General features: G+C 48.6%; 5 protein-coding genes across 5 annotated transcripts; 3 read left to right on the forward strand and 2 right to left on the reverse strand.

Moving 5' to 3' along the window:
* Window positions 1-45: 45 nt before the first annotated feature.
* F5B22DRAFT_635292 (uncharacterized protein) lies at window positions 46-4372 on the reverse strand (the record flags this gene model as incomplete). Its single annotated transcript, XM_047977113.1, has 6 exons — window positions 46-1560; window positions 1607-2008; window positions 2061-2437; window positions 2501-2609; window positions 3235-4184; window positions 4282-4372. 6 exons carry the CDS (start codon window positions 4370-4372, stop codon window positions 46-48), a joined length of 3444 nt encoding a protein of 1147 aa, XP_047832287.1.
* A 333-nt stretch (window positions 4373-4705) lies between these two features.
* Window positions 4706-6526, forward strand: F5B22DRAFT_600147 (eukaryotic cytochrome b561-domain-containing protein). The gene is made up of 3 exons (XM_047974500.1): window positions 4706-4780; window positions 4888-5283; window positions 5551-6526. Exons 2-3 carry the CDS (start codon window positions 5139-5141, stop codon window positions 6144-6146), a joined length of 741 nt encoding a protein of 246 aa, XP_047832288.1. The 5' UTR covers window positions 4706-4780; window positions 4888-5138; the 3' UTR covers window positions 6147-6526.
* A 433-nt stretch (window positions 6527-6959) lies between these two features.
* F5B22DRAFT_600150 (peptidase family M13) lies at window positions 6960-11532 on the forward strand. The gene is made up of 10 exons (XM_047974501.1): window positions 6960-7543; window positions 7908-7997; window positions 8056-8246; window positions 8552-8863; window positions 8913-9146; window positions 9207-9488; window positions 9542-9979; window positions 10133-10159; window positions 10224-10368; window positions 10531-11532. The coding sequence occupies exons 1-10, from the start codon at window positions 7285-7287 to the stop codon at window positions 10968-10970; spliced, it is 2418 nt and encodes an 805-aa protein (XP_047832289.1). The 5' UTR covers window positions 6960-7284; the 3' UTR covers window positions 10971-11532.
* Window positions 11359-13315, reverse strand: F5B22DRAFT_654084 (Arylsulfotransferase-domain-containing protein; the record flags this gene model as incomplete). Its single annotated transcript, XM_047979774.1, has 5 exons — window positions 11359-11553; window positions 11615-11825; window positions 11953-12368; window positions 12428-12903; window positions 13051-13315. 5 exons carry the CDS (start codon window positions 13313-13315, stop codon window positions 11359-11361), a joined length of 1563 nt encoding a protein of 520 aa, XP_047832290.1.
* A 3850-nt stretch (window positions 13316-17165) lies between these two features.
* F5B22DRAFT_600160 (hsp90-like protein) lies at window positions 17166-24433 on the forward strand. Its single transcript, XM_047974502.1, has 2 exons — window positions 17166-23553; window positions 23610-24433. The coding sequence occupies exons 1-2, from the start codon at window positions 17701-17703 to the stop codon at window positions 23826-23828; spliced, it is 6072 nt and encodes a 2023-aa protein (XP_047832291.1). The 5' UTR covers window positions 17166-17700; the 3' UTR covers window positions 23829-24433.
* The last annotated feature ends 1332 nt before the right edge of the window (window positions 24434-25765 follow it).

Consider the following 25765-nt stretch of genomic DNA (forward strand, 5'->3'; position numbering starts at 1 on the left):
TGAGCGATATGTTATGGTTCAAAAACAACGCTGTTGTTATGACTCTTACGTCTCAACTACTTCGTTCTCCCAGTCTTTCTCCCCAAACATTGGCTTATTTGAGTTCCCACTTATCTCAAGTTTTTCTAGGAACTCTGGAGGAATGGTAGGGATGTATTTCCTTTCCCGTTCTCGATTGACACCACCAAACCCAGCACCAAAAGATACGAGCATGTCTGTGACTGAAGGAAGAGTAAACGGTAGCATTATTGATGGGTCGAAGTTGATGCCGTGAGGTAAATCGAGATCTTCATCATCGTCCGGGTCAAAACGGGGTGTCTCTTGCGCACTTCCTGCATTATCTGCATCTGGGCCATTAAAGCTGCCTTTCACTGGTGTCGACGGCGTGCTGCTCGGCGGCATCGGCGAGACTGTTCTTCTTCTATCTCTTCGTATCTCAGCCTCCTTTTGCAAAGTATCGAGATATTTTAATGCACTCTTAGGGAGCCCCTTTTCGCCAACTTCTAGACGATAGTTTTTGGCAGCGTATATCAGTTGTTGAGGGGTCAAACGTTTGAGTTGCTGCAGTGTCCCAACTAGTGCTTCAAGGTCATCTGGGTCAAGTGACGAGAAGCACTGTAACCACTGAAGGAGCTGAATGATAGGGGCGAGGTGTCTACGTGCTATTTCCACCGTTGTCTCGCCTGAGGCGTGAGTCTCACCGTATTCGTAGTGTTCCGGCTTACGGTTATTTGCCCGAGCCCAGTCTTCAAGGACCGAAACGTTCATTCGGATTTGCATTGCTTTTGTCCTTGCCAAGTACTTTCGATTATTCATGACCCGATTGAAAAGCTCCGCCCCAAGCCAATAAAGCAGCTGAGAGATTATTTGGGATGTAATAACTGAATGTATATCATAGAGGTCGAGAACGAATAGCGTCGAAGAAAGGAGCGAAGTGACGTTCCGAGGTGCTGGCTTAGCGCGTTGCTTTGGTGATGGAGGTCGAAATCTCTTCTCAAGAGGCTCCACCTTGACCTCCTTTTTCCTCTTGAAAAGTTTCCACTCATGTTGAAAGGTAACATCTTCGAGGCCCGGGATTGTCTCGTGATCTAGCAATGCCGGGTCTAGCACTTTGTCCATTCTTCTTTCAGCATCTCTGACGATGAGAATGAAAATCTCATTGATTAATTCAGAGAGTTGTGCCTGGAATTCCGTTGTCGCCTCTAATAGGCCGGCATCTTTTCTCAAGTAGTGTAATAACAACGTCGCATTTGACATCCAAAAAGCCAGTATAGTCATATCCCACTGATACTGCTCCACGACGTCATTTATCTTGTCTTGCGCAGTAATAAGCAATTTCCCCAATAACTCGTGGCTTGCATGGTAATGCGCATAACGAGCGCTTAGGAATATCATGTTTGCTGGTACAGGCTTTTGAGTTGGAGATCGTTGAGGACGCATGTTGGTGATGACGATATCAAGAATTCTATCGAGCTCGCTCTCCTGAAATACGAACATCTGATCATGTAAACAACGACTCCAGTCAAACTCTTGCTGTTCTTCTTCAAAGTCGTCCAAAGGCTAAATGAATTAGTGAGGTAATGGAATGGGATTCATTGAGACCTACCTCAGGTTGATCGTCAAATCCCATATTTCCAAGATCGACTTCGAGGTCTCTTGCACTCTCCATCATCATCCGACGTCGAAATTCGTTTTCGGCCATCTCCTCCTCGAATCTATCCTGAGAGAAGCCAGGGTTATAGAAATCATCGGTCACTCCAGCGCTGCCAATGGTGTACCCATTATCGTGCAGATAAAAGGACATTTCACTGTCAGGGGGGACAAAGTCGAACGCAGTTCTACCCGACGATGTCTTCGCCTCTGGGGATGCACCGTTATCTAGCAGAATTTTAGCAATTCCCTTATGCCGATTTGTCATGGCCCACATCAAAGCACTCCAACGATTTCGATCTTGCTTGTCTACATCTACTCCAGCGTCCACAAGAGCCTGAACGACACTTTCGTGTCCCTGTAACCACTGTCAGCAAGCGGTGGTGAATCGGGTTGGTAGTACCACTCACGAAGCAGCTGGCGTAGATCAAGGGAGGCGTTCCATCCTCGTCAAGAGCATCCACGTCGACGAAGGCTCTCGCCTTCCCACTCAATATCTTGGATACTTGTGCCGTGTCGCCATTACTTGCGGCCATATTCAAAGCTTTCTGTAGCATCGTTTTCTTTTCATCTTCTGATAGCTTGCCGTCCTCAGCGACGGCATCGACATCTTCGAAGGTCTGTCCTCCATGGTGTTGGGCCTGTGCTTGCAGCATCTCCATTAATCGCGTGTCGCTGTCGGCGATCCCCTGGGTCAAGTGCCGATCGTAGTCCGGGTCATCAAGCGTCAGGTTGTTGAATTGTAAGGGCTTCGCGGGTATTGGGCTCGTTAGAAATTGGGATTGACCTTTTGGAGATGTCAGTTAGTTGGTGGACAGGGAGCCCGCAAGGGGAGCGGACGATTGCGCACCTTGCCAGCCATCGTACATTTCCGTTTCAGGTACAAATTCAGTTGGGACAACTTTGCGATCGTCCAACGATTTTGGCAAATCGGCTGGAAGAGTTTGTGGCTTTTTGGGCTCAACGTCCCCGAAGCCCCCGCCATCAGGATCCCCGAAATCCATGATTCAAGGTCGTCCGCATTTACTGCTCAGGGGGCTTGTTGAAATGGAAGATCGCACTTCGGCATGCTTCTTATATCCTATAGAAGAGGTATATTAGTGTGGTAGGCCAGTCGTAGAGCGAAATGGTTAATCGCGAAGCCTCGTCAAACAGCACCGGTCATCATTCGCAGGATGCTTTAAAGTTGCCAGTTCGTTTCGTTACAGATGAAGGTACCTTCTTAGGCAGGTAAGCATTGTACCTACTTACATGACGCAGCTAGCAAGAGGGGCTGCTGTAGGTACACTACAACCAGTACTTACATGTAACTCGTTAAAGTGGGGGTCATGGATTGGCCTGTGCACTTCTAATTTGGCAGTGAAATAGCTACTTGGTACAAGAGAAAGGGGAATTCAATCCGCATCTTTCTAGCAAGCTTCTTCTGTCATGTCCTTGAAAGAGATCGTCTTATGGCATAAAACAGTATGATAGTTTCAAAATTGCCTGCTTCTCTTATAAGTAGTTACACATGGCCGATTCCTTTTGTAGGCACAAAGCTGAAATGCCAATAATGTAGGCCTAGACAGATCGCTTGGCCAGGACCCGGAGCCTCTTTACACCTCCGTCGGGAATAATCGTGAGTTTCACATGAGTAAAAGGCTGGTCCTTTTTTGTGCAGTCAAAAGCATGCTCCTGATCCGGGCCGCATTTGCTCGGTGCCAGCACCTCAGTCCACTTTAAGCCGTCGGCTCCTGGCTCCCCCTCATCTGTCCATTCAATCGCATCAAGCTTCGCGTACTGGGGGAAGTTCCCCCGGAAGAAGGCGGTGTCAATGATGAAGCTCTCAATGAGAGCAGGTGCTCCGAGACGGATGATGGCCCAGTCAACATGGTTTCTAGTTCGCGAACGAGCAGTTTCCCATCCGTCCCCCATATCCTTACCTCGGCCGGGGAGGATCAAGTTGTCTTTGGTTCCAAAGTGTTGGTCGCTGCAGGAGACGGCCACTCCGCCATTCTGGGCTGCCGCTAGGTCGAATATTGCTTCTTTATCGGCGGGAAAGACAGGCACGGCATGTCCAAAGAGCCGGAAGCGAGCAATTCCACCATCGGGATACATGTTAAGGCGCACATGAGTATACTGCTTAGTCGTAGGATTGTCCAGCTTCCATCCGAACCGTTGAGAGGGCCCGCATTCCTGAATGCTCAAAATGGGCTCCCACTCACCCCTTTCTCCTTTCCACGAAAGAACTTGTTCATCATTTGAATTAAAGCAACCCTCAACTGAGATGGCAGGTGCATGATTACCCGAAAAGAATGCTGTGTCCACCTCGACGCCCTCTACAGTGCCCGAAGCAACGCCGAGACGTATGACGACCCAGTCAAAGGGTGCCTGGTTGTGTCGTCTTGTTTCCCAACCATCGTACCAAGCACCGGTATACACCATTTTACCAGGCTGCCTTATCGGGGCTGTGGGCGTCAGCAAATTGCTGGCCTCGGCAAACCACTCATCTGAGAAGCCCAGGACTTTCCCACCCAATGCGCCTGAGATGAGATCTACGAGGGATAAGTCAGCCTGGGGATAATTGCACGGATTACTTGGTCAGCTCCTTCGACACGCCCAATAACTCCCCCATGTTGTATGCTGACTTACCAATACAGCTAGATCGGAAAGTCTTGTCAATGTCCTCCGAGGCGACCCTTGTCGCGCTGACAGTCTCAAGTTGATACCTGGTGTCCTCCATGATCCCCAATAGCCGTAGAGTTCCGTTTCAGCAGTAGTTGTTGCAAAGTTGAGAAGGACTAAAGGTATATTTAAATGACTTGGTTCCATCAATAAAACTATTCTCTTAACGTAGGCCAGCGTGGGGTCATCGGAACCTGATCGGAAGACGGTAGTGGCCGATGAGAGGTACCATCTCCAATCATCATGTTGATTCAAACGCGTGCCATGAACAAAACGCCATGTTAAATAATCTAGAGTTATGCAATACAGTATGCTAATAAAACAAAACACTCTAGGAGCAGCAGAGGAAATCTGACCCCATCAAGACTCATTCATCCTACACTACCACTTGTTACTTAAGGTCGGATTTTATCTGGAAGTACTTAAGTATTACCATATTAATGAGGGGCAGGCAGCTGAAAAGCAGGTACGTACCCGGGAACCTTGCGTCCTTGACGAACCCCGCAATGCCCGCTCATTACGGCCGCCTTGATAAGCGACCCGATCAATTACCTCGTTTCTGATTGGCAGAAGCTGGGAGTTAGGTGGCTGGCGATGCTCCTTCAGCACACCGGCTGGCATTCGTCATCGAGGATCGGAATTCGCCAAACATTAAACATGAAGACCATCCATCCTCTGAAGCTTCTCTTATTACGAGTTTATCTCGTCTGCACTTCAGCTGTTCTGCACCGACCTGACGAGACGTTTTCCATTCACTCTACTGCCGCATAGAGGATTTCTACATCTAAGCTCAGACACTTTCCAGTTGCTTTCGTCTTGCCCCAATGGCTTCGGCAACGGGAATCCCCCAACATCCCCCGACTGATCCGGACACGGACGGACAAGTCGGCGACACTGAACCGCTCCTAGGGCGCCCAGGTGATGCATCTCAGAGGGATGAGGCCCCCATCATCAAAAACCTCGTGCTAGGTATGTTCTTGCTTCGTACTCTTTTCCTTCATTTCTCCCAGCGCCATTCCCCAAGTGTGGACTTCCATATTTGTTCCATCAAGCCGCTGCAATTTCAATATAGCATCCTACCCCACACCTTCTTTAACAGTTGTCCACCACCACCTTGTCCCACACTCTCAACTTATACAAAGTCGACTGGGCCATTGTATCCGTCATCGATACCTCTAGTCCATTTCGTGTCATATTTGCACTCTCCCACCATGGCAAAGCTCATACAGTCTTCAGGCACCGGTGTTCTGGCCGAGGGTGCATCCCTCCTGCTCGTCGCGTCCGTCTGGGCATCCGTATTCTTAAACCCCGTCATCTTATTCTCGGTGCACCCACTCGCACAATCTCTGGGGGTGCTAGTTCTTGTGCAATCGATCCTAATCCTGCAGCCAACACACACGGGCGCCCAGAAGCAAGTCGGGCAAAAAGTACACGCGGGACTGAATCTACTAGCTTTTGCCATTTTCGTGGTGGGTGTTGTGGTTATCGAAGTCAACAAATTTAAATCCAACGGCGCACACTTTCACTCTGTGCACGGCTATCTAGGAGTCATTACCTCGATATGGATACTCATTCAGTATTTTGTCGGTTTCACCATGTTCGGAGTACCCGCATTATATGGCGGCGAGGCGAATGCCAAAAAGATTTGGAAGTACCATCGTAGCAGCGGCTACGTGCTTCTATTGCTCATGATGGCGACGGTTACGAGCGCCGTGAAAACCGACTACAATCAGAACGTCCTCGGTCTTAAGCTCTGGGCAATGATCGTAATATTCGTTCTGATGATCGTCGGCGTATACCCCCGGATCAAGAAGCAGAAGCTTGGTTTTTAAATTTTCATTAACGCATTTGAAATGTTGCACCGAAGGGGGCGAGGAAGGGGAGAAAAGTAGGACGAATCGGATTTGAGCAAGCAGTTAACAAATTGCAGGGCATGAAAGTCAAGGCATGGGTTTATTTCTCTGCAGGTGTATGCGCTTGGGTTTTACTTAATAGGATCAAATGGCGATATGGTAACTTGGGTTTCAGCGGCAGGCGCTCGGCAATAGTGAGTAGGTGTTACAAATGGGACAATGGGATTGTGGTCTACATAGGTATGTTAGCTGCATAGTTTGAGCTAGGCAAAAGCATTTTGTTTAGTCAAACATTTTGTCCCGGGACAGGTGGATACATCTTCTCCCTTACCTAAATAGAGACGCGGTCACTACTTCTACTTCGGCTTCTCCCTACTATGAGTGATGACTTGTCGTGCAAACTTGAGTGGAATTTCGGGAGAGATCGAACATCGATGGAATGTATTCTCCATGGACATTCTTCTACCCTACGGTCACGGCTTCCCTTTTAGAAGACACCGTTGCAAACTGCGGGCATTCGTTCAACTCTTTTGACTCGTCCCATCTACCTAATAGTAGCAAGTGATTACGCAGTTACTTAGCTATTAAGGCGATGAGTTGGTCATGATTCACCGTTGCTCAAAGAGCTTATGTGGAAACATTGCCGTGTCAGGCTAGCGCCCGCACGGGTAGGTAGGTAGGCTGCTACACTACAACTAATCACGGGGTGCATTACGGATTATGGGGGGGTTGGGGCATGCATGGGGGAGGGAGCAGTGGTTGTCACGGTCTGACGCATTGAGCCGCGATGCTGCTTGATCTCTCAACTCCAGTCTAAGCTGCTCGCTACAGACCCAATATCCAGCAATATAGACAACTAACAAGGGCTCTTTTATCCAGGCGAATCAGTCTCGTGCTGGCCTGTTGTATAGCCTACGAGGCTCTGGGCTATCGCATGGTTCACTCGGAACATTGGATCCCCATATTATCTGTTACTGCTGGTATCGAGCTCCCGAGTACTTACCTATGATACCGAAGCAGCCGCAGGACGGCTAAGATCCAGATCAAGACAACGCAATTACGTTCACGCTTAGCTACGTCAGTTCAGCCTCCTCGGCATTATTAACTACTAGGTAGCATGGCCAGCCAGTCGCAGACGGGCCAAGCAGCAGCTGGCCGGGAGGATGAGAGAACTCCTCTTCTGCGTGATACAAATAAACCCCCTAATAATGCTGCGGTGGGAAACACGGGAGATGGCACTACAGATGGCACCGATGACGAAAATCAGGGCCTGCTCGCTCAAGAGATCACGACCTTGCGTCGTCGTCGTTGGATTTCGCTGATTGCTAGCGTTTTCCTCATCATCGTGTTCGTTGTGATATTGATCTTAAGCGGAGGTATGTATCATGTATGGTTATGAGCCTTGCGAGAGAGTTTCATATTACCCTCAAAATTGCTTCTCAATTATCTACCTCTACATCCCCACCTCATTTCTTATATTCCAGCTTGCATTCCATACCCTGTGGAGCTGTCAATCACCGAGCTAAGTACCCGTGCTTGTACGACACAATCATACAAGAGCTGATCATAAAGAATGAGTTGTAACATTTCCAAGTCAAATAGTGCATGCTCTCTATCAACCTAATCTTCACTCCCTTATATCGGCGTCTATCCTTCTTACTCCCAGTTACCACAAGAGTTGCATGCTGTTCAGCAATTTTCTGTTTACCTCTAAGCCTCCGCTAATTGAACATGCTCCAGTGCTATCCCGCGGTCAGAAAAAATCGCCAAAGATGAATAACTCTACCTGTACGACACCGACATGTATTCATGCTGCATCTGAAATTCTGTGTAAGTCTCTTAAATTCCGCACTTTCGGGGATGCGAATATAAGCTCACAATGGATCAGACAACTTGTCCCCTGATTACAAGAATCTTGATCCGTGTACTCACTTCGACACTCTGGTCTGCGATGGCTTTAACGCGCGCCATGACATTCCCGAGGATCGATCATCGTTTTCAACGGCTTCGATCATGTCTGACAACGGTCGAACTACTCTCAGACATATTCTAGAATCACCATACCCAGGTGGCTCCCAGGTGTGTAAAATCACCGCCTTTTGCCCACATCTCAGGTTCTGCCACATTCATCTCTGCAAGTGCCAACAACGTCATATGGGAAGAGTTAGACATAAAAGAGATGTGCCTATCACTATATATCAAGTGAGGGAGGCATTTCAATTGCGATACAAGTGCATATGGGCTCAGATAATGCCCGCTCTTGGCGTTGCTGTGAAGTACATGTGCTATCTACAAGGTCGCGCCGGTGAGGCCAGTGCCTCCTGCGAATATACGGCCACCTTGTCGCGTAGTCTGGGGAACTTGGATTGCTAATATGAATACAGCACTCCTCGTTCTCGCCAATGAATCTTCAAAGGGTCGCAGCATCGACTGACGAAGAAAATTTCTTAACCATGCAAGAGTCTTACAATGCCTGCATGAATGAAGCAACCCTGAAGCAGATCGGTGTTGGTCCTCTGACCGATCTAATTAGCCAAGTTGCTCAGTCCTTCCCGGTAGACGATGCCTCCTATGAAACAGATGAGATTCCACAACTGGAAGATTATTCGAAGCTAAGCGACACGATTCTCCTCCTCGAGCAACTTGGTGTCGCATCATTTGAGGGACTATATACCGGTGCGGATGATAAGAATCCTGTATGTCTCACCAAACCCTGAGCCAGCTCCTCATTTCTCATCGTTATAGGACGTCGTCATTATTCAGGCTATGCCAGCGGGATATAACCTCCCATCGCCCGAATACTATGAGGATAATGATACTGTGGAACAATACCAAGCTATGCTTGAACAGGTTTTCTCTTCACTACTTCCGACCGTCACTTCGAAGAAGTCCGCAACCAAACTCTCGCGATCTGTAGTTGCACTTGAGAAAAAGATCGCGGCTCTGACTCCACCACCAGAAGATAGGCAAGATGTTACAGTAAGTAACTAATGCTTTCAATTTTGGAAAACTGTGGTCATGTATATCTAACGACAACAGAAATATTATAACATCGTCTCGGTTGAAGACGTAGGCATGATTGGACCAACAATAGGGTTGGATAAGGTAGTGAAGGGATTGGCACCCACAAATTACACACCTGAAACAATGCTGCTGGCTTTTCCAGAATTCTTAGGGAACGTATCTCAGATCGTCTCTAAGACTCCAAAATCCACGATACAGGCCTACTTAATTTGGAACTTGGTACTGTCTTATTCAACCTACGTTGAAGCCGCTGAGGTGGAACCTATCACTCGTTTCAATAACATCCTAGCAGGTCGAGTAAGTCATGATGAAGATCGTGAAGACAATACTTTCGTACTCACTAGCACTAGGACCCGGAGACAAAGTCGGAACGCTGGAAGACGTGCCTGGGTTATGTCGACGGAACACTTGGGTGGATCCTAAGCCGCTTCTATATCGAAGCTACCTTTTCAGAGGCTGCTAAAAAGTACGGTGACCAGATCATCCTGGACATAAAGCAGCAATTCACCACCAGATTGGGTGAACTTGATTGGATGGACGATTCAGTCAAGAAACTTGCCACGAACAAAGTCCACAATATTGACCAAAAGATCGGCTATCCCACAAAATCCCCGGATATCATGAATCCCGACGCGTTACGGGACTACTATAAGGGGCTAGTGATCACGAACTCCTTCTTTAACAATTCACTGTCTAGCAATAAATTCTCCGCAAACCAGACATGGTCTGCTCTTGGCAAACCCGTAGATCGCGGCGAGTGGGGGATGCAGGCTGACATTGTCAATGCCGTAAGTAGTCGTCGAGCTGTTTTAACGTTTCTTTCGGCCCCTTAGGACGCTCCAGGGTTCTTTCTACAATGACTCTTGCTATTCACAGTTTTCCATATTTCAAGCCAATTTCAAATCACGCTCAGAGCGATAGCTAACTTGACATTATTCTAGTACTACAATCCCGCGGGAAATGAGATTGTAAGCGTTTATCTCCTAGTATATCTCATAGTTGTGTGGCCAGCAATGGCTGACTTTATTTTAGGTTTTCCCAGCAGGTATAATGCAGTTTCCTGTCTTTTCGGTGGACTTACCGGGTTATGTTTCATATGGAGCTTTCGCGTCGGTAGCTGGGCACGAGCTCTCCCATGCTTTTGATAACTCAGGCCGCCATTATGATGAGAATGGCAGTAAGTGACACTTTTATCTACTTTTTGGCGAGTCTGATGACTTTTACTTGTATCCACCCTCCATCAGCTCGAGGTCATTATTCCCTAGCGTCGTTTTTGTGACTCTTGTGCCCGGACAGATCATTTCACGTGGAAGTTTAGATACTAACGGAAATACCGCAGACTTCACTGATTGGTGGACGAACCATACTGTCGATCAGTTTGATAAACGTGCAGCCTGCTTCGTTAATCAGTACAACAATTTTACTATCAAAGGCAACGATGGCCAGCCCCTGCACGTCAATGGCAAGTTGACGTTAGGCGAGAATATCGCCGACGCTGGAGGAGTCTCAGCTGCCTTCGCGGCCTGGGAGAAGCGTCGTGCAGATAGCCCCGACCAGAGCTTACCTGGACTCGATTATTTCACACACGAACAGCTCTTCTTTGTCTTCTATGCCAACTGGTGGTGCGGCAAGGTCCGCAAGGAGCAAGCCATCAATTACATCTACGTCGATCCGCACTCACCTGCGTTTGCGCGTATCCTTGGAACAACGTCTAATTCTCGGGCCTTCAGGGAGAGCTTTAACTGTCCTGTCAAGGAACCAACCTGTGAGCTTTGGTGAGGATAAGGTTGATGGACGGGGCTTCAGGACGGTGGGTATGTGGCCTACCTTATGTACAACACAAATCGGCATTGTTTGTTCTTTCGTTATTTGATTACTTCTATTTCCAATGTATGCTGGGGCGGCCGTGAGTCTTACGTACATATCCCAGCATCGAGTATAGTTTGGTTCTCATTGCTGGTGTAAAGTGCTAAATAGTTTGATCACTATTCATAGGATATTTTCTATAAATTTACATCATAGGGCGACAGAATTGCAGCTGTTATCCTAACATATCATTCTCACTCCTCCGAGTTCCCCGTCTCAACCGGTGATCTCTGTATCGCGGCTTGTATAGCACCTTTTCGAGCGTATTTGCGATAAAGCTCTGTTGCTCTGGCAGTTAGCCTTATGACCCATTAGCAAGCTCCCCGTCCAACACGAGTTGAAGTATCGCCGTCATACCCAGGACACTGTCGTCTTTGTCAAGGGCTGCAGCGCGTATAAATGGCTGGTGAAGTTTCAGGAGTATCTCTGTTTCAAAGCCAGCCCTCGGGACCACTATGGCGGAGTCCGTGACATTGTCGTAGGAGTCGCCTACGATCTTTTTGAGCGTAAGAGTTAACACTTGATTACTTCCAGGTCTCTGTAGCAATACCACTCACAAGCTGCCATCTAGCAACCTCCGTCGCCCCGTTCCAGCTGACGTAGATCTTGAACTGGCCGTCCGTCTCACCCCCCAGCGCCACCATGTCAGGATCCCAAGTCGGGTGCGCCTTCCAGTCCATCTTGAACGCGCGGTAGTTCACGGGATATCCCTTTTCTGGACGCCAGATGTTGAATTGGACGTCGAGGACGCATAACCCTGAAGGCGTGCTAGGAGAATGCTATTATTAGATCAGAGATAACTACTTATGTCGGAGCTTAGGCTCGCTCAGGTCAGGATAAAGAGGCAAATATAAGGGGTTGACTTATATTGAAACAAGGGGTGAGAGATGCGCACTGCTCTGTGAACGTCGGGTTCGCCCCCCAGCCTATAAACACATTGCCGCTCCGCGTGGTCTGGTAGCTACCCTCGAACCTGCTCACCAAGCTCTGCGGATGATAAAATTCCGATACCAGTTCCGCGGTGCGGTGCTCGTAATCTAGTTCGATGCGTTTGCCGCGCGAACAGTTCGTTGTGCATCCGACGATGCCCGTGATGTTATGATTGTCAAACATGGTAAGACGTGTATGGGAGTCATCTGTGAGTCGCGCGTGATGCTGCCAGGCGAAGTCCGTGGCGTTGCCGGTTGGTGATATGTCGAGGAACTCATTGCGCTTGCCGCCTAGGGTCCATTTGATACTACCGTGTTCTCCATCTACGAGCGTGATGCTATGGGTATGGCGGGCTGAGATTAGGAAATCTCCTTTCGAGGTCTTGCCCCGAACAGATGAGTCATTCAATTGGTTTTAAGAAGGGATTTTGATACACTTGCCTTGTCAGCACTGTTCATATGGATGTAATCGTAGGGCCCGTTGCCATCTTTGTATTCGATGTACGAATCAGAGATATTGTAGTGTTCGGAGCCTCTCCATAGCCAGAGAAGCTCTCCAGTCTCTATATCGACCTCCTGGACAATGTTATCTATGATGTCCCCGTCTTCTGGGCCTCCCACTGCTGTTAGGTCAAAGGATATGATTGCCTTCAGGATCACTACTGCGGAGCCATCACTTGTAAGCTGACACTCGTGTAATCCGATGGATGTGTTCTCATATCCATGAGACGAGATGTTGTACGCTAATGAATATGTGGAGTCGTATAGCAGACAACTCGCCGATGGGCCGCCCCCTAAACCAAACTGTTCAATGAAGACGAGGTAGTCCTTGCCGTTGAACTGGTCGATGTGAGAATTGTGTGCGGCTGACCAGTGAAGGTCACTGTAGACTAGACTGAGGTCGTCAGCCCGATAGACTAGAACCGCTGGAGTCAATAATAATCTTCTAGACAAAAGTTTTGAGAGTTTTGCAGACACCCGAGACACACTCGTACCCCTAATAGGCAACTGTGGCCACCAGGAGTGACTAGAACAGAAAGAGAATGACTCCAGAGGTCACATACTGACTGGTCCAGTACTGCGGCCGTCTCCGGGACTATCCAAGGTGAGAAATATGTAGGACGAGTTTTCGGTTCTGGTCGGATCCCAGTAATTCACGAGCAAAAGGGGAGAAGTGATATCGGTAGAAAAGTAATGTTGGTGAGGATTGGGACCGTATTTCCCGCTATTATAGCCTTTAGAATCATAGACCAGGTCTGCGTCAGCTATTGTTGGGCTTATCATGACGCCGGCAGAGGCGGTGATGGTGGTCCAGATGAAACGCTGCATGGTGATGATGGTGGGTGGTCTCTATTTACGTCCCGGTGACGATAACACCGAGAAAAAAAAAAAAAAAATGCTGAGTACATCATGTAACTGCGTGCTTATATGTTTATTATATACTTTGAATTTGTCTAATCACCATGGAGGCAATCTGTTTTATGAACATAGAGTAAGTGCTTTCCCAGAGCTGACCCTGAGCCAGAGTGACGAGACATACGACTTCTCAGACACATACGATACACATGTGTTTTTATAGAGAAATGATGTGTAGCTACAGTCTATCTAGTTCGGACGCGACCTGGTGCGAATGCGTCCAAGCGGTGTCACGGGTCATTCTTATATTATACTATGAACCGCTCGGCGTGCTTCATAGTGTCTGCATGACTGAGGGTATATCGGACAGAATAGAAAGTCGGTTCTAAATCGTACACTACATGTTTTCAATGCTTCACCACCGCAATACCCTATTCAGAGGCTAGAAACAAAAAATCGTACGGGACCGAGTCCAAGCCGGATGTGACAGTGCTGCACTCAACTCGAAACTGACGTAACATTTGATCTCATTGTTCGTCGAACTGTAGAGCAAGTGAATTACCGAATGATATCAAAGATAATCGTAACTTCGTTAGACAATTCGTGGATAGTCTGCATTGTTGGTCATACAACTAGCAACATTGCACAAGCCCTCGATCTCATTTCGAAAGCGTCACACGAGCTTTCGGTTGTTATTTTCTTCTTCGCCTCTAGCAGAATGACAAATCATGGCAATTTCGATTTTGGCATGGCGAATTCGAAATTCCCGATCTGAACGCTCAGGCGAGGCCTCCACGCCCAGCAGCATGCCACAACTGGTACGATTAGATGTCGGTTTTGCTAGTTGCAAGCCCAGGCTAGGTTTAGGATTAATACGATCATTGCACAACGAATCTACCGGCGCTAAGTTATTGTCTAGATTGCTGCCCTTGCATCGAACACCACTTCTGCGTGGTGTTTGGGTACGTAGGCGGGAGGCGTCTGCCACAGATATAACGCGAGTAGGTACCTACATATAAGTTACACTACACTACCTCCAGGAGCCGTTCTACGCCACGACGGCAAGGCTTGTTCTCATGACCTATCGTACAGTGCTCAGTGGACTGTGCACGATAGCAGCGGTTACGATGTCTCACCGCCAAGAAAAATATGAGTAATGACTGATGCCGGCTCGCTCGCTCAGGTTGCGAGATCGAAATTCTCCGATCTGGTATACCTACAATTGCACGCCTCACAATGGCCGGCCCGTGACCTCCTAGGGCCCGAAATTCTGGCCTGACTTTGGTCCGAACAATGGATTGCCGGGGCCGCTGAACAGGGTTTTACCTGTACCTGCACTACACTGCCTCGGTAGGCGAATGAAAAGTAGGGACAGAGTAGGGAATATTGATTGCTCTTCGACTCGGACGCATTGATGATGATGACTGAACGGAGTTTAGGGATGTCCAGAATAGGAAGTCTAGGCACCTACTTAAGACCAGATCAAGGCCAATTCGGGGCGGGGCGATAACAACACAATTTGGTAAAGTTCGAAGTCGAGGGCATGCAGCTGTGCCAGCACCTACATGTATGGCTAGATAAGTGCTGAATTCATTCAAAAGGTGAGGTTCTTCAGATGATATACAGTATATACAAGCCAGGGCTCGACACTGTCAGCTGAGTCAACGTCGCGAGCATATGCGAGATAGGTAAGTAGGTATGTCCTTGGCCAGTACTCATGTGTAGCTATTCAGGCTGACGAGGCATCGAATGCGTGTATGATTCGTGCGAGCGAGCATCTCGCATACACTGCTACACTACTACTCTACAAGCGTCTCCGTTTTCCTACCAAGCCATGCAACTCCTGAATCACTGACTGAGAGCAAGCAGGTAGGTCTCCGTTTGTAGGATGGCGAGTGGCACTGATAGTGACGCGAAGTACTTAGCTAGTACGGTATGCGCACGCACAACACGCATGCAACTCAACTGCTTTCCCTAAGCACTTCAGGTCATAGCTACATACATAGTAAGTGTGTAGGTTAGGTATGAAGAGCATCCACTCCTTCATGTGCATGCTATGATAGCGAGGATAGCTATCTAGGTACCTATCTAATGGAAACAGAAAGACAAGAAAGGGCGTGCTGCCTTGGATAGCCCTGCCAACTTAGCGCACACTATTGGCGACTAGGTATCTTGAGTAACAAGACAGCCTCCGATCTCACTCACCATCACACTATTTCCAGACGAGCCAGATAAGTGCAGTCTGGGAGACCAGCAGGCTGACCATTACTGTGGACAATAGTGTATGATAGGTAGTAGAAATATCTGCCTGCTTCCCGTACCTATGATCTAGCGGTCAACAGGTTGGGTAGGGGGACAACGCAACGTGGAACTGAGATATTAATATATTACCTTAGCAAGTGCTTATCTACCCACTTGATGCCTTCCCCTTCTGATGCCGGTAATAGTGACGCGATTAAGCGATCTTGAGAGGTAAGTTAGGTAGATAAATAGATAAATACTTACTCAGACAGATAGATATTCCAACACACGACGTTATACACATCCTTCGACCATGGGGTAGGCAGGCGTTTGCAACTATTGTTATGCCTCTCTTTGGTCATTGGGTACCTAGAGTGCGAGCGGAAGAAAGCTACACTCTGGCTACACGTAGATGGGGGATAAAAACCTGGATCAGCATTAACGTGGAGCTAATGGTGGAAACTTCATGGCAAACCACTCCCACGTTGGAGCTAAATCGAGATCGGATTGTTGGCTCTAAGACTCTTTCGGCGATTAGGTAGGAACCCGTAGATTCGCCGTAGATTAAGCCTGGGAGGGACCCTTCGCCCCGTTCACTAGTACCTATATGTAAGTACAGTACCTATATCGAGATGGGGTGCTGAAGCATTCAATATTCAATCGAGAATGTAGGTAGGCGAGAGTCTGGCAAGAGTCTGGCGAGAGGGTAGGTAAGCAGCGACGCCAGTGCCTGGACTGTTTTGGCCGGAGGGCATTGACCAGGGACGCTCAACGAGGTCTTGGGTCGGCTTGGGTTCTCAGGGTCTGTCAAGGTATGTAGGTCCCAATGGTTAGCTGCAATTGCATCATGTATTACGTAGAATGATGTAAGTCGACTACAACACTCAGCCGTTGCTGGGACTGCTGGTTCTCTACTTCCAGGTAGGCAGGCAGGTATGAACGAACGAACAAACAAACGAGCGAACGAATAAATACTTTGTCGATACAGAGAAATAGGTAGGTAGTTTAATAGATAGGCTAAGGTTCGGGAGGACGAACAGGAACAACCAAGAGAGTGCTCGAGTGGGAAGAATCATCAAGATATTATAAATGGATATATATCTGGTAAAGTAGGCATTGCTAGCGATACTAGTGATGGCTTGACCCTTCTTTTCTCTCTCTCTCTCTCCCTCTCTCTCTTTCTTACGACCATCATTACCTTACCTAGGTACTGTGAGTACTTACATACCGGTATCTCTAGGTAGGGGTCTATTACAGTTAGGTGCCTATGTAGGTACCTAGGTACCCATGTCCTTACCTACATGTACACATCAGCGTGCATACAGGCGGCTTACTTAGGTACTTACCGATTACTTAGTGGTAGGCATTGTGCATCGTGGGGTGCGTACACGCTGAACCAAGTGCTAAGTATACCTACCTACAGATGTACCTACATAGGTATTTAGGTACTTCGTACGCTAAGGGGGAAAAGACAGTACCAAAGCACGATTCGGCACTGTCTGACGTAGCGGCAAAGGCGAGGAGCGGGTCTCTAGCAAGCCTTGCCTGAACGAGGTCATCCCACACTTGCTCCATATCCAATATCCATCTTCCTACTACCGTTTCTGTAACGAAATCCACGCAGCGACGCATCACACCACACGTCTCCAATACCGCAATACCACCATACTATCAACCAGCCTGCCAGCCTGCGAGCCTTCCCGCCGCCCTGCCCACCTACCTACCATCAGACAGTACCATCAGACAGTACCATCAGACAGACAGGCAAACACACCACTACCCTGGATTGTCTGCTCGATCAACATAGCCATCCCACCTGGTCAAGTCCAATAACCAGACCACACTAGTTGCCATCGCCGCGTGCCATACCTCCTCCCCGTCCACGACTACACCCAGCCTACACCTCGCCGCCAGCATCCCCGAATCACGCATCTTTACCCCGGCCGCGCCACGTGCACCCACTGCTCAGCTACGTCCCGCTCCATGTCCCGTTGCGCGTACCGTACTGCCTCCTAAGAGACCACCGAGAGATCCCCTTTGCCCAGCGAATGCCGAAGATACGAGACTATAGCCAGCACCGATCCCGGCTGTCCTACTCGGGGGATTCTTGATGAGGCATGCCAATCCTCAATCCCCCCGCAAGCCCCAGCCAACCATGCGACCACTACCCTTTTCGCGCTCATGACGAAGATGTCGCCACGACTTCGGATTATGAAGAAACAGCATCTCCGATTTCGTCTGGCACATCTCACTGGCATCGAATCACATCTTTAAATGTGTTACCGCACCTCAACCCTTCAGCTACTGAGGTGCCCCAGGCACTCGTGTCTACAGGCGCGCCGGGGGGTTGCGGTTTGCAGTTACGTGGAGGCGGGCTCGAGGCTAGCGATGCCGAGCCGCCTTCTCCCTCATTTAAAAGAAAAGTTTCCGGAGGTAGAGATGTGGGCCCTTATGGTATATCGCCGCCGAGCATACGCACGAGGCAAAGGAGTAAAGACTCCAGCGTCGGGACAAGGTCGCCCGAGGTCAGTACAAGCCACCAATCTATCCAGGATTACCGTGCGAAGCTTGCTAGGGACATGGAAAGAAAGGCCCAGGGCTCACCAGCGGAGAATCTGGAGAATATACGCGTCTCGCCAATTCGAGAGGATCTATCTGTCTCTTCAAGTTCCGTCTCTGACCTGCCTACGGCATCCACCGAATCAAACAAGACTGTTCGCGGAGGTATGACACCGGGCTTTGCGGCAAGAACACCATCATATCCTTTCCCTCGCATGCATACTCCGGGTTTTCGTCATTCTCATCTACAACATCATTTCTCTCCCTTTGAGGGGCGAATTCTTTACGACCAGCTGACATCAGACCCGTCTACCCCGGCCTCCGCCATGACCTTTCTTCCTCCCGGATGCACTCCATTCTCGGAGGACCCCAACTACCCAACTCCTAACCTTTACGAACTCTCGCTAATGCTCTCAGCTGAGCCTGGCCTCAATGACTGGTGGAATACTGTTGTCCAAATCATGACGGAAGTTTACAAAGCCGAAAGGATTACATTATCAGTACCTGCTGATGCTACAGACATTGACAATGTCCCATGGGGCCAGAAGGCTACGTATAATGCCCAAGCAGAAGACGAATATAGCATGGCCTATATAGGGAGGGGTAGTAGCTTAACAGCGAACAGTGCCGGCGATAGGACTGAAGTGTTGTCCGCAACGGAGCCTACGCCAGGAAGTGAACATTCTCTTCGACCGAACATACAAAGTAGACATTCTTTCACTGCTTACGAAGAGAAAAGGGAATCACGTAGGATACAATTTAGCGAAGCCACAGCTTCACCGACAACCCGCCGACCTGGTCTTACTTCTAGGAGCAAGAGTCATTTCCCAGGTGCTGATCGTGGTGGCATAGTCACCTCGCACACGGCTTTAAACCAACAGGCGTTAGAGGAGCATGATGCGGTTGAAGAACAACAGCATCTCCCCAGCTGGGAAGCAACCATAGAGCCTGAAAGAGCGCTGAAAGGTCAGGTGTTACCCGTTCTACAAGCTCTTGATCTTGATGCGGATCCCCTTATCGATCATAATGGCATCACCAGAGTAATCGAAAGAGGCAAGGTTATTGCCTTAACCCGGACTTATCCCTATCTTGACCCTGGTGCTGATGAACATTCAACGAAAGCCAAAAGCCCTAAGCCAATGCCACAAGAAGCGAAAATAAAGGGTTCTACGAAGCAAACAAAGTCCGAAAATGCGACGAACTTGTCATCATTACTTGCCAATGCTAGTGCACCTCTGACCAAAAATAAAAGTAGAAAGTCTACCGTGCCTGAGAAGTCTAAAATCCCACATCTTTACTCCGTCATTGACGATGAACCACCCCGTCCTCCTACACCGAAATTTGAAGAATTTGAACAGGCTCCCCCTTCGCCTTGGTCACAATCTCCTGCCCCGTCCCCGGCTGTTCGAGCTGACCCTACAGAAAACCCTTTCTTCACTGACGCAGCCGTGCTTGATGAGGGTTCCTTCAATCCTGGTCCTAGTCCACATGACTATACGTCTGTCCAAGCGCCCGAGACCATTGGAGTTGACAATTCGTGGACGGTACTGCACATTCCTTTGAACCATATTCTGCTCTCGAGATCGCCCCAAAGGTTCAAGTTAGACCCATCCGTGCTTGAACAGAAAACCAATCTCCGCGCAAAACACGAAGCTTATCGGTCCCCCTTGGTAGCGCCTGATGAGCCCCCCCGAAAGCAGCAGCAACCACCCATCGCAATACTATCAATACTCAGCCCTGTTATACCGTATCCTTCAAACCTACGGTATTCCCTTGAGCATCTCGCACCTCATCTGGCGACGTCATTCTCACTATGCCGCCATTATACTAATCTTGAGACCGAAGTCATGGGTCTATCGCGGAAGCGACCGTCGAATGTTGGATTTGGCGCCATTGGTCCAGATGGTAGGCCGATTGCTAACCTCAGCGCTCTTGGTCCACTTGGGCTGTCATCGGAGGATGCTTCTCAACGCTCGATTGCTGGAAGTCTCACGAGTCCCAGCGACTACTCAACACAGTCTCGGAGCATAACTGGATCTCCTATGGGTACACCACTTTGGGAGCCTGGATCATTCGGTCTAGTTGTTGAGCGCCGTGTGACAGGGACTAGCCCTGGCTCAGCCGGTGGTGATAGCTACTTCAATCCCAAACCGAGAGGGGGCACACGTGCCGAGACACCGCCAGGTATCTCCAGTCATCGTGCTTCCCGTAACTCTAAAGAATCTACCACAAATAGACCGCACCGACAATCGGCAAGTTCCCGTAAACATCAAGAGCCTCTTCAAACAAAAGATTCGGAAATTCCAGAAGCTGCAACTACCGAGGAGGATGCCACACCTGTGCTTAGGCCGCGACATGTATCGAAGGAGTCAGCCTCATCATCAAGCTTGAAAGAGGAACCTCATGGCCAGGATGTTACCGACCATCCCAAAAGGCGAGCCGCCAACGCCGCACAGAGTGGCCATAAACACACGAAGTTACATTCATATGGCGGCGATTTCGCTGCCACTTTCCAATCTTTGCCGCCTAGCACACCGTTGCTTACGAAACCTACTACATCAACTCCGACTCGTTCGGGATCAATGCCAACAACGCAAGTCAGCATGAATCCACCAACAGACCGACTAAAAGGCCTCATGCTTGACCTATTACCTGTGCAAGTGTTTGTAGCGTGGCCTGTAACCGGAGAGATTGTATGGGTGAATTCTAGATACCTGACATATCGGGGTCAAACTCTTGCAGACTTAATTTCGGATCCCTGGGCTAGCTTTCACGAAGAAGATCGTGAAGACTATTTAAGAAACTGGACACATTCATTACGAACAGGAGAACAGTTTGTCCATACTGTCCGACTTCGTCGATTTGATGGAGCATACCGCTGGCACCAAGCTCGTGCCGTTGCGTCGCGAGATAAACGTGGTGTTATCGTTCAGTTCATCGGCTCTTATATGGACATACACGACCAGAAAGTCGCCGAATTTATGGCCCTCCGCCAGGCCGAGGTTGAAGCGTCAGAGGCCAAGCATCGTCTCCTAGCTAACCTTATCCCACAAATTATATTCACCGCCACAGAGAGCGATGGAATCACATTTGCAAACGAGCAGTGGTTAGCATATACAGGGCAGAGTGAAGATGGTCCATTGGGAAATGGATTCATGGACTTCGTTCATCCTGAAGACCTAGCAAGATGTCGGGTACCGATCGATCGTAGCATGATACCTAAAGTAGAGAAAAAGCCTACAAGTTCGTCCACATCAACAATTACATCCGAACTAGTTCCTATGGTAGCTCTTGAGGGCCAATCTCTTCAAAACCTGTCAAAGTCACTATCGGCGGCCTCCCAAGATGAATCAACGTCGAGTAATGCTCAAGCATCTAGCTTACCGAATGCCGATCTCAGTGAACTAGCCAAGAAAGGTATCATCAAAGTCGCGACGGATAGTAATGGTCGTCTCTCGTACACAACCGAGCTTCGTTTGAGGTCCAAAACTGGCGAATACCGGTGGCATTTGATCCGTTGTGTCGAAATTGATGATGTTGGGTTTGGCAGTGGGCCTAGCTCATATTTTGGCTCAGCGACTGATATAAACGATCATAAGTTGCTAGAGGCAAAGCTGAAAGAGGCTATGGAGTCCAAGGGTCGATTCCTAAGCAACATGTCTCATGAGATCCGAACACCCTTAATTGGTATATCAGGGATGGTCAGCTTTTTGCAGGATACGACATTGAGTGAAGAGCAGAGGGACTTCACAAACACTATCCAGACCAGCGCCAACAGTCTCCTAATGATTATAAATGATATTCTTGATCTATCCAAGGTTGATGCTGGTATGATGAAACTCAAATTTGAGTGGTTTCATACGAGATCTCTCATCGAAGATGTAAACGAACTAGTTTCCACAATGGCAATTGCGAAACGGCTCGAGCTCAATTACATAGTTGAGGAAAACGTCCCGGCCTGGGTGAAGGGTGATAAGTTTCGAATACGCCAAGTTCTCCTCAATGTTATCGGCAACGCGATCAAGTTTACCACTGAAGGCGAGGTCTTCAGCCGATGCCGCGTCTATACAGAATATGCTGGTGAGCTAGGGGAAAACCAGATCATGCTAGAATACTCAGTCATCGATACCGGTCGAGGGTTTTCTGAGGAAGAAGCTGGTCTGATTTTCAAACCCTTTAGCCAGATTGATGGTAGCAGCACTAGACAACATGGTGGCAGTGGCCTTGGTCTCGTAATCTCCCGCCAGTTAGTAGAACTTCACGGAGGGCAGATGGATGGCAAAGCGGTGCCTGGAAAAGGGTCAACTTTCACTTTCACCGCTAGATTTGACTTGCCAAATGCGGCTGATCACCCCGAAGTGACGACTACGCCGCCCATGGGGGCAACAGCCACCCCCCCAGGGGAGCACAACGCCTCCATGCAAGCCATAAAGCCACTCATGCTTCAGAAAACATTGGAGCAGCCGATGGCTGCTAGTCCTAGCTCAGACGCCGGAGTTACCTCTCCAGCTCTCGCATCATCTGGTAGCTCTGATCCTTCGATACGGTCTGTGCATACTCAACATACCACCACATCATCAGTCTCCTCTGTTAACGTCGGCCTTGTGCATTTCAGTGAAGCAGCGAAGGCGAGTGGGCAGGATCTGTCTCAAATGAAGTTTGAAATGCCGATGGGAAGGCTCTCACTGCAGACGTTACCTGTCACCGACAACAATACCCTGCCAAACCTGCAACAGTCTCGTTTACCAATGTACTCGATCCTCATCATCTGCCCACAGAAATACAGTAGAGAAGCGATCACGAAACACATTGAAATGACGCTGCCTAAGTATGTGCCTCGCCAGATCACAGCTCGGTCGAGCCTTCTAGAGGCCCAAAGCCTGATAGGTGGGGATGAAGCAGTCACATTTACACATGTCGTTGTCAATCTCGCTTCCGCAGAGGAGATTGTGGATGTCACAACCCAAACTATTGCCTCGTCAGCAGGTAGAACGATTACGCTGATCATGTCTGATTCCCTACAGAGGCAGGCAGTGCTGGACCTTGCGTCGAAAACTGGACACTCTCAACTTCTTGCAGACAAGAAGATCATATTTGTGCACAAGCCCGTGAAGCCGTCACGGTTTGCTGTCATTTTTGATCCAGCCAGAGAGCGCGACGTAAGCACTGATCTAAACCGCTCAAGTGCAGCGCAAATGGTCGAATCACAGAAACAGAGCTACCTGGACGTGGAAAAGCGGATAGGCGCCAAAGGTGTCAAGGTTCTATTGGTTGAAGATAATCCAGTCAATCAGAAAGTGCTCTCTCGGTACTTGAAAAAGGTAGGCATCGAGGCGGAGATTGCCGCAGACGGTATGGAGGCCACGGAAATGGTGTTTGCGCGCACTCCAATGTATTATTCTCTCATCCTGGTAAGTCGCTTAGGTAACCCAATCATGATGCAGCACAGGCTAACCAGGTGTCCTAGTGTGATCTTCACATGCCTCGCAAGGACGGCTACCAGACGTGCCAAGACATTCGGCGGTGGGAACGAGAGAACAACTACAGTCCTACACCAGTCATTGCACTCTCGGCCAACGTGATGTCCGATGTGCAAGAGAAGTGCATTGCGGCGGGATTTGACGACTTTGTCACGAAACCGGTGGACTTTGTCGATCTCAGCGCAGCCATGTCCAAACACTTCTAACGTTGTCATTGCACGTGCATGACCCACAAGCGAATACGATCGTCGCTCAGATGACTGCATTGCATCCATGGCGTTTTAAGGCGAGGAAAATTGGTGGTGTCTACGTCGATCCTCAGCAACCTCAGCTGGTGACGGGCAAGTATATTTGTTTTCTCTCTTATCTTGTTTTTAAAGCATTGTATATATCGTGACATTAAACTGGACGCGGATGGTTCATACACAACGACGAAACAAGCCGTTCTACCCGGAGTCACTGTCAAAGCGGCGCTCCAAGCCCAACACACTAGTCTATTTATTCCGTGTGGGCGGGCTTCTGGGGACAGTGGCGTCGAGACGAGGTGGTTAGCCATTGCACGTCAGCAACGGTCGGTTGCGTATAGTTACGTGCGCAACTCTGTTCGACATTGTCGAGCTGCTTGTTTTGTTAAGCCGCCGGCTTGGCCTGTATGATGGAGTTCCAAGGACGGGCATTCATTTTTCATTTCTTGCTCAAAATATACCTCTCACCTGTAGAAAGCGCTGGGACCAAACAGGCGTATGCATTTTCAAGAAGATATTATTTATATACATGATTAATGGAACGAAAAGCTGAAACACCTGTGAATGACTAGAGTAGACGAGATGCCTTTGCTTATCGTGGATATATGCTACTACCTATAAACAGCTGTTGCTGTCCTAGTGTATCTGCAAAAAGTGAGCGAAGGATGCTGTAAAACATGTACATCATGGACGTCAGTTACCTATCTTCCTAAATCTACTATCTGATAACTAAGAAAATGTAGAGCGCGGGATGACAGGGGCGGGATTGATGGGAACTAAGGGGACCTCCGGAACGGCCGTCACGCCAAAATGTAATTCGTTTTCGCACAGCACAGTATCTACAGGCTAAATTGCCTGCTCATTTCACTTCGCACTAGGTAGGATGCATCGCACTCGTCAGCTTGAATCCTGTCGTCAGACGCTCTGGAGCTGTCTGCAATGATAGCAACAGACTGCACAACGCTTACGGTCGACTTGGCCGATGGATCGAAAAGCCTCACTTTATTGCTCGGCCTTGTTTTTGTGACACATAAGGGCGGACAGGGCTTTTTCTTCAAGCCACACGCCTGCCGGGGACATAATATTGCCTCAGCCTCATGCAGCCCGCATGCAGAGACGATACCAAGCTTCCTGTGCTGTGCTCTTCTGCTGTGCCTTCGACATCGGGATTTGCTTGCAGGACAGATGAATTGGGCTTGCCTGGCTGACTGCGAACCCAATTTAGCCGAAAGCGCAACGCTGGAGGCCTAGTGTGACGCTAACCCTTGATGCGATTCGCCAGGACGAGAGCTAGACAAGACAAGACAAGAGTCACTCGACAGAGACAAGATAAAATAAAACACCAAAGTGAGATTTGGGATTCAGGCACGGTGACGAGTTGAAAGCCACAGTGTACCAAATAGCCTACGCTAAACCTCGTATAGGTAGCTAAGGCCATCATCATCCTTGGTTGAGAGCCACCCCCAACGAAAGTTACGTAGTACAGTGTTCTTTATCGTGAACCCTTTTTTTTTTTTTTTTTTTTATCTTGCTAATTGAGGCAGCGTAATCAGGTAGGACGATGTATCTGTAAATGGACCAGGCACAAGAAAGGAAATTTGCATTACACGAAAAGGAGCTTCTGAGATGAGCTGAGCTGAGCTCGGTCTCAGACGAATCGTAAGAACACGTGAGTATCTTACGGTCTGATGTTGCGAACAGACCTCACCTTGTTCATGATGCTGGCCAGTTTTACAATTTTTTTTTTCCCTTCCCCTGCACGTATCTTATCTTTCCTCGATAGACGAGAAGAAAAAAAAAAAAAAAAAAAAAAAAAAAAAAAAAGAAAAAAGAAAAAGAAAAAAAAAAAAAAAAAAAAAGGACCCATTAAATGCCGTTTAAAAAATTTTTTGGCGTGG

The sequence above is a fragment of the Xylaria bambusicola genome, assembly GCF_022495145.1.
Source record: "Xylaria bambusicola strain CBS 139988 unplaced genomic scaffold F5B22scaffold_13, whole genome shotgun sequence".
In the NCBI taxonomy this organism is placed as follows: domain Eukaryota; kingdom Fungi; phylum Ascomycota; class Sordariomycetes; order Xylariales; family Xylariaceae; genus Xylaria; species Xylaria bambusicola.